This window comes from Salvelinus sp. IW2-2015, linkage group LG7 (genome assembly GCF_002910315.2).
Source record: "Salvelinus sp. IW2-2015 linkage group LG7, ASM291031v2, whole genome shotgun sequence".
NCBI lineage: Eukaryota > Metazoa > Chordata > Actinopteri > Salmoniformes > Salmonidae > Salvelinus > Salvelinus sp. IW2-2015.
In genome coordinates this window covers 14812089-14825787 of record NC_036847.1, presented here as the reverse complement: position 1 = coordinate 14825787, position 13699 = coordinate 14812089, and the positions used below count along the sequence as shown (strand labels likewise).

Sequence of the window (13699 nt, the reverse complement as noted above, 5' to 3'; positions counted from 1 at the left end):
AAAATTCACAACAACAAAAAATCAACTTTTGACCTGTAGTTCTACCCGGTTCCACAAGGGGGCTAAGTCCCCTCAGTTCAAACTTGTGCTCCCTCAATTTTAGTTCTATGTCCCTATGTAAAAAAATATATTTTTTAAAGTTCAAACGATTAGCTCGGTTGCCTTCCAATTGGCCACAGATTTTCATGCGAATATAAAAACAATCTGCATAAAAACAATATGCGCATTTTCCCACCAGAGATGTTTCAATTACATTGACTTGTTGCAGATAAAAGGCTGTAGGCAATGATGTAGTGCACATAAAAAAAACATGATTCGCTAAACTCCCACATACCAAATAAAAAATACAAGTTAAATTGGTTTCCATCGCATTTTCAACCCTATTTATGGTTCTCACAAAAAATAACCTGCGGGGATTTATAATCTTGCATGTCTACTTTGATGCTAATTAGCATGTTTAAATCTGAGAGTAAATAGAGCCGAATATATTGATAAAAGTCACCTTGTCCGAGAGATTTACATGGTTATCAAAACATCACGCCAGGGTAAGCCGGCACAAAACACAGCCCTTATTTTAAGTGTTTCTAAAATTTCCTATGGGAAAAATGAACGGTGGAAAAACGATTGGAACCATTTCCCTGTTTGACAGCTAGGTTTTATGGGTATTAASACACCAATGTGGAGCTCTATGGAAAGCCACTGGGGCAGTTCGGTATGACCAGTGGCGATTTTAGCATGTCAATCTTAGTGGGGCAAACTCAACCAATCTTTTTAGATGCATGCCAGCGAAGCCACTTCACAACACATGAATTAACGTTCCGASGCAGAGCTTTCCTTTCAGCACCAACCATGGAGTGAATCCTTACCACCTCTCTACACATGGCTATCAGTGGAGCCTCATCTGGCAGAAAAACAGTTCATTCAGCCTCATTTACTGCCTTTTTAAAACCATAGCTGATATGGCTGACTTGTTTAAACAAATATGGTTTCTACTGACACCTGAATTAGTGCAAGTTGATAAGAACCGCAATTCTCCTTCAATAGCGAACGCCACCATGACTTTGGACTTCTGAACCATACAAAAACATTAAAGCCTACCATTAAGTATTTTATTAGGGCTAAAAAGGAAGGAAAATACAATCACCTTGACCCACTTTTATAGACAATATACCAAACGCACTGCGCAAATAAAACAACCCTCGCAATGTCAACTGTAATTACATGGGTCATTACTGAACTTTTTGTTGAAAAAAAATATTTGAATGGGAAGAGACTGTCACTGGCAAACATGGTTACAGACCCAACAACATATAGTATCCGCTCCTCGAGGAGAAAAGCACATGAGCTAATTATAATACACAAAGTAAGCAAAACAATGAAATAATTCCAACACTGCCTAAAATGATTAATAAGATAGACCTATATAAGCAATATAACAATTGAGATGTACAAACTATGACATGAGGGAACAATGAGCGGATAAGATGCAAGCCGTACGTTTCAATTAAAACATACAGTGCATTCGTTAAGTATTCAGATCCCTTGACTTTTTCCACATTGTTACATTACAGCCTTATTCTAAAATGGATTACATTTACACACAATACCCCATAATGACAAAGCAAAAACAGGTTTAAAAACTGAAATATCACATTTACATAAGTATCCAGACCCTTTAATCGCTGCACCATTGGCAGCGATTACAGCCTTGAGTCTTCTTGGGTATGACGCTACAAGGTTGGCACACCTGTATTTGGGGAGTTTCTCCCATTTTCCTGTCAGGTTAGATGGGGAGTGTCGCTGCACAGCTATTTTCAGGTCTCTCCAGAGATGTTCGATCAGGTTCAAGTCCAGGCTCTGGCTGGGCCACTCAAGGACAGTCAGAGACTTGTCCCGAAGCCACTCCTGCATTGTCTTGGCTGTGTGCAGGTCGTTGTCCTGTTGGAAGGTAAAGCTCCGCCCCAGTCTGAGGTTCTGAGCGCTCTGGAGCAGGTTTTCATCAAGGATCTCTCTGTACTTTGCTCCGTTCATCTTTCCCTCYATCCTGACTAGTCTCCCAGTCCCTGCCGCTGAAYAACATCCCCACAGGATGATGCCGCCACCACGCTTCACCGTAGGGATGGTGCCACCACGCTTCACCGTAGGGATGGTGCCACCACGCTTCACCGTAGGGATGGTGCCACCACGCTTCACAACCGTAGGGATGGTGCCACCACGCTTCACCGTAGGGATGGTGCACCACGCTTCACCGTAGGGATGGTGCCACCCGCTTCCCGTAGGGATGGTGCCACCACGCTTCACCGTAGGGATGGTGCCACCACGCTCCCCGTAGGGATGGTGCCAGGTTTCCTCCAGACGTGATGTGACATTCAGGCCGAAGAGTTCAACCTTGGTTTCATCAGACCAGAGAATCTTGTTTCTCATGGTCTGAGAGTCTTTAGGTGCCTTTTGGCAAACTCCAAGAGGGCTGTCATGTGCCTTTTACTGAGGAGTGGTGTCTGTCTGGCCACTCTACCATAAAGGCCTGATTGGTGGAGTGCTGCGTAGATGGTTGTCCTTCTGGAAGGTTCTCCCATCTCCACAGAGTAACTCTGGAGCTCTGTCAGAGTGACCATCGTATTCTTGGTCACCTCCCTGACCAAGGCCCTTCTCCCCCGATTGCTCAGTTTGGATGAGCGGCCAGCTCTAGGAAGAGTATTGGTGGTTCCAAACTTCTTCCATTTAAGAACTATGGAGGCCACTGTGTTCTTGGGGACCTTCAAGGCTGCAGAATTTTTTTGGTACCCTTCCACAGATCTGTGCCACGACACAATCCTGTCTCAAAGCTCTAAGGACAATTCCTTCGACCCCGTGGCTTGGTTTTTGCTCTGACATGCACTGTCAACTGTGGGGCCTTACATAGACAGGTGTGTGCCTTTCCAAATCATGTCCAATCAATTGAATTTACCACAGGTGGACTTCAATCAAGTTGTTGAAACATCTCAAGGATGATCAATGGAAACAGGATGCACCTGAGCTCAATTTCGAGTCTGAATACTTATGAATACTCAATAGCACTCCACACTGCCCTTTCTCACCTGGACAAAAGGAACACCTATGTGAGAATGCTGTTCATTGACTACAGCTCAGTGTTCAACACCATAGTGCCCACGAAGCTCATCACTAAGATAAGGACTAAACACCTCCCTCTGCACCTGGATCCTGGACTTCCTGACGGGCCGCCCCCAGGTGGCAAGAGTAGGCAAAAACACGTCTGCCACACTGATCCTTAACACTGGGGCCCCTCAGGGGTGTGTCCCCTCCTGTATTCCCTGTTCACCCACGACTGTGTGGCCAAGCACGACTCCAACACCATCATTAAGTTTGCRSACGACACAACAGTGGTAGGCCTGATCACCGACAACGATGGGACGGCCTATAGGGAGGTGGTCAGAGAACTGGCAGTGTGGTGCCAGGACAACACTCTCTCCCTCAATGTGAGCAAGACAGGAGCTGATCGTGGACTACAGGAAAAGGCGGGCCGAACAGGCCCCCATTAACATCGACGGGGCTGTAGTGGAGCGGGTCGAGAGTTTCAAGTTCCTTGGTGTCCACATCACCAACTATCATGGTCCAAACATARCAAGACAGTCGTGAAGAGGGCACGACAAAACCTATTCCCCCTCAGGATACTGAAAAGATTTGGCATGGGTCCTCAGATCCTCAAAAGGTTCTTCAGCTGCACCATTGAGAGCATCCTTATCGATTGCATCACTGCCTGGTATGGCAACTGCTCGGCATCACTGGGGCCAAGCTTCCTGCCATCCAGGACCTATACAATAGGCGGTGTCAGAGGAAAGTCCATAAAATTGTCAGAGACTCCAGTCATCCAAGTTATAGACTGTTTTCTCTGCTACCGCACGGCAAGCGGTACCGGAGCGCCAAGTCTAGGACCAAAAGGCTCCTCAACAGCTTCTACCCCCAAGCCATAASACTGCTGAACAATTAATAAAATCGCCACCGGACAATTTACATGGATCCCCCTTTTTGTACACTGCTGCTACTCACTGTTTATTATCTATGCATAGTCACTTCACCCCCACCTACATGTACGAATTACCTCAACACACTGACTCGGTACCGGTGCCCCCTGTATATAGTCTCGTTATTGTTATTGTGTTACTTTTTATTTTAGCCTACTTGGTAAATATTTTCTTAACCTACAGTGCAGTTCAAGGAGAGTTAAGGGCTTGTAAGTAAGCATTTCACAGTAWAGTCTACACTTGTTGTATTCGGCTCATGCCAAATAAAGTTWGATTTATATAAATACGTTTTTATTTTTTATACAATTGCAAAAATGTCTAAAAACCTGTTTTCGCTTTGTCATTATGGGTATTGTGTGTGGATTATTTAATACATTTTAGAATAAGGCTGTACTGTACCAAAATGTGGAGAAAGTACTTTCCGAATACACTCAGTAATGAAGAGTTTATATACATCCTTGGTTCCATCACTTGAGTATGAAAATGTTTAATGCAAACTATTATTTATTCATACCTTTCCTAACCACATGCCTATATTACAATGTATTTCACAAACCAAGGGCAATGCCATGAATCAGAAAGCATTTTGTATAATGAAAACCACAGTAAATCTTTAATTTTCAGTGTTCAGTTAAAAGCTGGATACTTCAGGATTTTGGCAATGATGACCCTTTATCTACTTCCCCAGATTTCGATGAACTCGTCGATACCATTTTTATGTTTCTGTGTCCAGTATGAAGGAAGTTAGAGGTAGTTTCGCGAGCCCATGCTAACTAGCATTAGTATAATGACTGGTCTATGGGTAAAATGAAAATAGCAGCTCAAACATTTGTAAGTCCATGTCATGTGCTGTCTGTGAAGACTTGACCCATGACAGCTAGCCGTGCGCTGAAGGGCTGCATAGGGCAGGAGAGGAGAGGGGCTTTCCTCCTGCTCCCAGGCTTCAGTGCTATACTTTCTGAGGGATCCATGACAGGTGGCTCGGTCTCACTGTCTGTCTCCTGTGATTGGGTATCCTGTGGACTGGCGAGGGGCTCTGATAGGTTAAGGAGGATGTCCTGCAGCTCTCTGCGTTCCTCCTGCTTGCGGCTGCAGCAGTGAAGGGCAGCAGGGTCCAGGGGGTGGGCCTCTGTGTTAAAGATATAACCCCCTGCCCCCAAAACACAGTCCTCACTGGGGCCAGTGCCCAGCTCAAAGTCCAGGCCACTGTTGTGAAGGAAGTTATCTGGATCAAACAGAAGGTAGAGGTACTTGATGGTTTCTGCCAGGAAGAAGGACTCCATGCGGTTGTCCAGCTTGTGATCTCTGATGTCTTTCACCTGAGGGAGGTAGTAAAACAACAAAACAATTCTCAATCACAAACAACTTCTGTACGGAACATTCTGATTAGTCCTAAGTAAGTAAGTATTTGCTATCCAGCGGAGTCTTGAGGAGCGTAAACCACTCACACTGGCATAGCCACAGGGGACCCGTGTAATCTTCTCAATGGACTCCACAGCATCTCGACCGAGCTGCAGAAAGGTGTGGTCACCAGTGGCTTTGTACAGGTACATGGCACTCTCTATCAGCTCTGAAACAAGAAAAGGAYCAAAATACAAATACCAAGAAATCTTCAGTATGACCCTTATGCATTATTGTAAGTGAGCAGGTTGTGTCTGGTACCTGGCCGTAAAGGGTATCCTTCTCTCTTGTCTACAGTGTATCCCTGTGGAATACTGTAGAATTCCGGCAGTCCTCCAAATTGCCTCCACACTGTGTAGTAGTTGTGGAAAGTCCTCAATGCACTGTCCAGCTCACCGATCAAACTCTGAAACATTCACACAAACAAAATTAGATTTTCTCGGTTAATAGGGAATACAATAGATAAGCAAAATGAGAAATGTAGTTTACCTGTAGCCCTGGCCAGAAGGCCTCCAGTGATTGGAAAACAGGCATAGAGACTGTTCCCTTGTGCATCTGGACCCACAGGTACCAGTCATCAAACTTGGTGTAGTTTTTAATTGCCTTGTCATACTCTGTGGATGCCCAAAAATATAAACATCTATTACTAATGTGCTTGTAATGTCAAATTTGTATCCATCTACCACATGATCAAGTGGTCTGATGATAAACTAGTAATAATACCTAAGAACATTGATAGCAGTTCCTCATCTTGTAGCATGATAGAGCCCTTCACCAGGTACTCAAAGTACGAGTCCACACCGGCCCCTATACCTGCGTCCTGGGCCACCCATTTCTTGGAGAGGACATCAATGTGGTTCCCCACCTGGAAAAAAGAAACAGCTCCTCGGTCACCGGGTCTGACAAAGTGTACAAAGCAATCTAAAGGTTTCAATAAATCTACTGTATGAATATTACACAAATCACAAGAGGACAGCATAAAACAGATTGTCACAGGACTAAATCGGCAGCTCTTTTTGCCGACTCACCAGTCCTATCTCAGAGCGAGTCTTCCACAGTGACCGGAGTGCCTTGCGCGCCACGTCCTCAAATACGGGGTCCCCAGTGAGCCGGCTAAGGGCTGAGAACTCCAGGATGAAGGTGCCCACCCCAGCAGTACAGGTGACAGGGGTCTCTGTAGGGTTCACCCCTCTAAGCAGGTTCACCGTGCCATAGGGCATCCCTGTGGGCGTCTGGAACGCTGCAGACGAAAATAAAATGTTAAGGGGAAAAGGTGAGCCTAGGTCTGGTCATATACAGAGCCAGGCAAATGCAATGTCAGAGCCATATGGCCATATGTTAGTGTGCGTGTGTGTCCTGGGCATCTGGAAGATGCAATAATAAAATAAATCATGTGGACAGCTCACCAGGGAGGAGTTTTCGTGCTGCGTCCTCAGCCATCCTGAGGAGGGGTCCAGAACAAGGCCAGCCAGGCTCCACCTCCATCCCAGCACGCTTAGACAGCAGGTGGGCAGACAGAAGACCACCCACCACTGCAGACAGAAACCCAGCTCAGTTACAACCAACTAAAACACAGCTAAAAACCTACATACATCTCCTATTGTTTGACACTTTTTCATAGCTTAAATTTGAACCTATTCCCTGTAATCTCACCTCGAATGTTAGTCTCAAAAACAGAGGCATTGACATCGATGTCAAAGTCCACAGTGTCCTGAAGCAGAGTTGCCACACGCTGAAACTCAGTGTGGTTTCCCAGAATCTGAAAAAAGCAAATTAAGGCAACAAGATTGGGAGCCCATTTAGTAGCTCATTGTCGCAGGTGTTGAATGACAAACTTAATATAAGATAATGATGATGAGAAGGTGCATACCAGCAATGTATCCAGGGCATCTATCAAAGTCAGTGAAACACTGAAAAAGAAGAGGTGCAACATCATAGTCAAGTCAAGACACTGCAAAATGATTGAATTTACCTCTCAGATTGGAAAAGTGTGTTGTGGTATTGCGTTCACAATTTAAATGACTGAATGTATGTGTATTGTTAGTTTTTTGGGGATATCGCCCAGGACGATATGGCCAAGACTATTTTCTAAGTAAGACAACTTGAAACCTTTAACCTGTCTTATCGAGACTGAAGTGTTTTACTGCAAGATATGAATTGCCACAATTGAATGTTATTCAAATTATGTATTAAAACAGAAAAATAAAGTAGATCGCCCAAAGGAGCTTGAAAAAATGTAAAGTAAAAAAAAAGAAAAATCTACCAAATTGTGTGATGGGCACTTTTTCAAATGGAAAAAGAAATGGTCTCTAAAATAAACAAAACAGTTCTGGGTCCATACATGTTAAGAGAAGATGACAGTTTAATTAGTTAAAGAATTTCAACAAGTGTTTGCAATTGTAGTATGTCATTTATTTAAAAAAAATAGTTGTTTAACAACTGACCCACAGATTTCTGCTGACTCCACAGGCTTCAAGCTTCCTTTTTAAAAGGCATTTTCTCAGCTATTTGCAATACAGGTATGATTGAAGAATGAAGCAGGTGTTAACCATGGGCTTTGCTACACAGAAAGCAGCAGTTTACTATTGTCAACACTGATTAAATCAGTAGACCTATATCCATATCTTTGAAAATACCATATACAGTGTATTCGGAAAGTATTCAGCCCCCTTCCCCTTTTCCACATTCTGTTACGTTAGCCCTATTTCTAAAATGGATTAAATGAAATATCATCAATCTACACATAATACCCCATAAAGACAAAGCGAAAACAGGTTTAGAAATGTTTGCCAATTATTTACACAAGTATTCAGACCCTTTGCTATGAGACTCAAACTTGAGCTCAGGTGCATCCTGTTTCCATTGATCATCCTTGATGTTTCTACAACTTCATTGGAGTCCATCTGTGTTTTTTTAGTTGATTGGACAAGATTCTGAAAGGCACACGCCTGTCTATATAAAGGGTCCCACAGTTGACAGTGCATGTCAGAGCAAAAACCAAGCCATGAGGTTGAAGGAATTGTTCATTGAGCTCCGAGACAGGATTGTGTCGAGCTACAGATCTGTGGAAGGGTATCAAAAACATTTCTGCTGCACTTAAGGTCCCCAAGAACACAGTGGACTCCATCATTCTTAAATGGAAGAAGCTTGGAACAACCAAGACTTCCTAGAGCTGGCCGCCTGGCCAAACTGAGCAATCGGGGGAGTAGGGCCTTGGTCATGGAGGTGATCAAGACCTCGATGGTCACTGACAGAGTTCCTCTGTGGAGTTTCCTCAAAAGGCACCTAAAGGACTCTCAGACCATTGAGAAACAGGATTCTCTGGGTCTGATGAAACCAAGATTGAACTCTTTAGCCTGAATGCTAAGCGTCACGTCTGGAGGAAACCTGGCACCATCCCTACGGTGAACCATGGTGGTGGCAGCATCATGGTGTGGGGATGTTTTTCAACAGCAGGCACTGGGAGACTAMTCAGGATCAAAGGAAAGATGAATGGAGCAAAAGTACAGAGAGATCCTTCATGAAAACCTGCTCCAGAGCGCGCTCAAGACCTCAGGGGCGAAGGTTCACCTTCCAACAGGACAACAACCCTAAGCACATAGTTAAGATAATGCAGGAGTGGCTTCAGGACAAGTCACTGAATGTCCTTGAGTGACCCAGCCAAAGCCCGGACTTGAACCTGATCGAACATCTCTGGAGACGTGAAAATAGCTGTGCAGCGACGCTCCCCGTCCAACCTGACAGAGCTTGAGAGGGTCTGCAGAGAAAAATGGGAGAAACTCCCCAAATACAGGTGTGCCAAGCTTGTAGCGTCATACCCAGGAATACTCGAGGCTGTAATCGCTGCCCAAGGTGCTTCAACAAAGTACTGAGTAAAGGGTCTGAATACTTAATTTATGTAAATGTGATATTTCCTTTATTTCCTTTTTAAATTTTCAAACATTTCGAAAAACCTGTTTTTGCTTTGTCATTATGGGGTATTGTGTGTAGACTGAGTGGAAAAAACAATTGAATACATTTTAGAATAAGMCTGTAACTTTCAATTTTTTAAATAACTTTTTTGCAAATGCATTGAAAATGAAATACAGAAATATTTAAAGTATCATACCGGAGTCAATACTTTGTAGAAGCAAGCACATTTGGCAGGATTACAGCTGTGAGTCATTGTGGGTAAGTCTAAGAGCTTTCCACATCTGGATTGCACAACATTTGCCCATTATTCTTTTCAAAATTCTTCAAGCTCTGTCAGATTGGTTGTTGATCATTGCTAGACAACCATTTTCAGGTCTTGCCATAGATTTTCAAGTAGAMTTAAGTCAAAGCTGTAACTCGGACACTCTAGGTAAATTGTCCTCTTGCTAAGCAACTCCAGTGTAGATTTGGCCTTGTGTTTTAAGTTATTGTCCTGCTGAAAGGTGAATTAATCTCCCAGTGTCGGGTGGAAAGCAGACAGACAGGTTTTCCTCTAGCATTTTGCCTGTATTTAGCTCCATTACGTTTATGTTTTCTCCTGAAAAACTCCCCCGTCCTTAACGATTACAAGCATACCCACAACATGATGCAGCCACCACTATGCTTTTTTTTATTTTTATTTATCCGTTATTTTACCAGGTAAGTTGACTGAGAACACGTTCTCATTTGCAGCAACGACCTGGGGAATATTTACAGGGGAGAGGAGGGGGATGAATGAGCCAATTGTAAACTGGGGATTATTAGGTGACCGTGATGGTTGAGGGCCAGATTGGGAATTTAGCCAGGACACCGGGGTTAACACCCCTACTCTTACGACAAGTGCCATGGGATCTTTAATGACCTCAGAGAGTCAGGACACCCGTTTAACGTCCCATCCGAAAGACGGCACCCTACACAGAGCAGTGTCCCCAATCACTGCCCTGGGGCATTGGGATCTTTGTTTAGACCAGAGGAAAGAGTGCCTCCTACTGGCCCTCCAACACCACTACATTTAAATRGATTTTAAATTAAGGATGTAACACAATTTGGAAAAAGTCAAGGGGTGTGAATATACTGTATCTGCAGATAGTTGCCCCAAAAAACTACACGTATGTAAACTAGGGAGCCAAATCAACAGCTACTGATGAGTTACTTACTTTAACGTCACTGTCTGGCAAGGCCTGATGGACTTCATATCAAATACAAACGATATGTTTATTTTATTTGTCCCAATGCGAAAATCTGGACTCGGCAGAAAATCTGTCTCACTCCATCAGGTGGCGTTTTTCTGTTGTGTCACACACAAAGCAAGGAGTTTTTGTATGGAGGTCAACGAGAGTGTTGAATTTGGTCAACCAAAAAATGTATGGCTTATTTGCTACTTGAGGTTGATTTGATCAAATAGAAGTTTCATAATGCTTAAGTTGTTACGAGTGTACTGATATAAGTAGGACACGTGCCACCCCGGCAACTTTGAGAAAAAACACTATCGTAGTTGTCTCGAGATGGTTATGCATATTCATGCTTTGAGGCTAGTAGCACAGCATCTCTATCCATTGAATACAGGCGGTTGACATCAACAACCCTCAAGAATATTCAAAAAAGGATTACAATAATGAGATGTATCCAACAATCCAAAGAAAGGATAGGAGAGAGGTAGCTGTGCCACTTTGTGGACAACTCCCATTGGTAGGGCAGAGAGACATGTATCGTGTCAGTATATCCAAAATATTTTATGTAGTTCATTCTAGCGGGAGTGGGCTTGGCTGACTTTTTCCCCCGGACTTCCGAATTGAGTAGCCTAGTTAATTTAAGTGGAAAAAGTACCCGACTGAAAATGAGTGTGTAAACCGGCTGTATAGGACAGCCGGTGCTAGTGGATAACACTGAGGTTTCAGGTGGTTTGGGCTATTGATTGTCCAGGTATTAGTCTTGGCTGTGTCATTCACAGGAAATTACAACATTGGTTTATTGTCTAACAACTGCAGAGGCAATAGTCATACCTGCCCCATGTATCCTGGCCATCACAGGTCAGGGGTCGCAGTTCGTCATATGGATAAGCATGATCCAAGTAGCTGTTGTATGCATGGTAAAACATGGACTTGATTTTCTCCCTGTCAGGAAAGAACAAACCTGAGTAGATAAGGTGTTAAAAGAGCAGGTCAAGTGGAACCCCATGACTAATCCTAGCCCTTGATCACGATTCGATTCCATTACACAATTTATTGGACTAAAGCACCAATCAATTTTGTTTTTACATGTGTGAACGAGCGCGTACACGCTGGAATTACACTGAACAAAAAATAGAAATTCAACATGCAACATTTTAAAAGATTTTACTTACAGTTCATAAGGAAATCAGTCAATTGAAATAAATTAATTKGGCCCTAATCTATAAATTTCACATGACTGGGAATACAGATAACCATCGGTTGGTCATAGACTACCTTAAAAAAAGGTTAGGAGCGTGGATCAGAAAACCAGGCATAAGATACAGACAGCGAACATAACATTTCATTGATGGCAATTTGAATGCACAAAGATACCTTGATGAGATCCTGAGGCCCATTGTCGTGCCATTCATSCGCCACCTTCACCTCATGTTTCAGTATGATAATGCATTGCTCCATTTCACAATGATCTGTACACAATWCCTGGAAGCTGAAAATGTCCCAGTTCTTCCATGGCTTGCATACTCACCAGATATGTCACCCATTGAGCATGTTTGGGACGCTCTGGACYAAGTGTACYACAGTGTGTTCCAGTTCCCGTCATTTTTCAGCAACTTCACACAGCAATTGAAGAGGAATGGTGGGACAACATACCACAATCAACAGCCTGATCAACTCTATGCAAAGGAGATGTGTTGCGCTGAGGCAGCTAGTGYCTGGTTTTCTGATCCAAGCACCTGCTCTTTCTTTAAGRTATCTGCGATCAACCGATTCATATCTGTATTCCCAGTCATGTGAAATCCACAGATTAGGGCATGATGAATTTATTTCATTGTGACTTATTTCCTTATATGAACTTTAACTCAGTAAAATATGTTTAATTGTTGCATGTTGCTTTTATATTTTTGTTCAGATTAAATTCAAGCGCATGATGCCATTGACGCTAGCAGCCTGTCTGTTTTCTCTCCTTCACTGCCTTGCATTCTAATTTGTGTTTTAAAAGGCATCTTCTGTACAGGGTGTTTGTGTCAATCTGGACATGAACACGCGTCACTTGCGGTACGGTTTTAGGACCTTATCAGCGAGAAATCCTTAAAAAAAAAGAGTGACATTGATACACACCCTTGATATGGTTAGTGTTCTCACACGGCCATATCTCGACGTTACAGCACTTGTTTATGAAAACAGACGTAAAACAAGAAGCGACCACCTGTGCTGATTAGCTATATCGAGTGCTCCGAACATCTGTGTGTAAACGTAACTCGGGAAGTGTAGTTCCGTCGGATGGAAGCACTCAAATATTTTTAATTTGAAGGATGTTTCGAAATCCGACGAAACCTTAAACACAGCATCGAMATTGTAGTTCACATGAGCTAGTCTTGGGCTTAACTAATGGCTGAAAACTGTAGGGAAAAGACAGAATATCGCCTAGAATTTGAGAGTTACAACATAACGTTAGRTAACTACAGACGTGTGATAAAAGCCTAACGTCACTAGATTGTCATTACTGTACCTGTAGTGTGCCATCTCCAGCTCTGTAAACTCTTGTCCTTTCGCATTGCTGATCAATGTAAAGACGTGAATTACGCACAAAATAGTAGTGCATAGCAACCTAAGCATGAATAAACGAGGTATAGCTAGGATAACAGCTAAAAACACTGATTAAATTATCAAACGCAACACCACCACACACTAGGGATCGCTAACAGGAAGTAAATTGAATAGACATGACGCGTGCGTGGTGGGTGCTGAACTATTCCGCAACCTGACGACCTACATATTTCCTCCAGCAGGTAGCGATGTTACACAAGCTACAGTAGTATGATACTGCAATTTCCACTCAATCTTCTTCATATTGCATTTGGTTATTTGTGTTTAAACTTCTCTGATTTGAAGAAAAAAATATATAGAGAAACATTCTTTTAATTAATTATGTAGGATAGTAAAGAAAACATTTCCACAATTTGTATTGATCACGAAGCTCAATATTGAGCACATAATGTATACAGTGTATTGTTTCAGTTGATGAAACCACATAAGAACATTTAAGTGTTTTATACCATATTATAAACTGGGTGGATCGAGCCCTGATTGCTGATTGGCTGAAAGCTGTGGTATATGAGACGTACACCATGGGAATGAAACATTTATTTG

The 13699-nt window shown here is 42.9% G+C and overlaps 1 protein-coding gene across 2 annotated transcripts; it reads right to left on the bottom strand.

Annotated features, from left to right (window-relative positions):
• Nucleotides 1-4606: 4606 nt before the first annotated feature.
• edem2 (ER degradation enhancer, mannosidase alpha-like 2) lies at nucleotides 4607-13334 on the bottom strand. Of its 2 annotated transcripts, none has more exons than XM_023991102.2 (11): nucleotides 13059-13334; nucleotides 11378-11488; nucleotides 7294-7333; nucleotides 7077-7182; nucleotides 6830-6955; nucleotides 6452-6663; nucleotides 6147-6288; nucleotides 5913-6037; nucleotides 5685-5829; nucleotides 5471-5592; nucleotides 4607-5341 (listed from the first exon to the last, which is right to left on the bottom strand). In XM_023991102.2, exons 1-11 carry the CDS (start codon nucleotides 13163-13165, stop codon nucleotides 4865-4867), a joined length of 1713 nt encoding a protein of 570 aa, XP_023846870.1. In that variant the 5' UTR covers nucleotides 13166-13334; the 3' UTR covers nucleotides 4607-4864. The 2 variants fall into 2 exon arrangements, with proteins under 2 accessions (XP_023846870.1, XP_023846871.1); XM_023991103.2 differs by having other exon boundaries at nucleotides 11378-11507; nucleotides 13059-13263.
• Nucleotides 13335-13699: the final 365 nt, after the last annotated feature.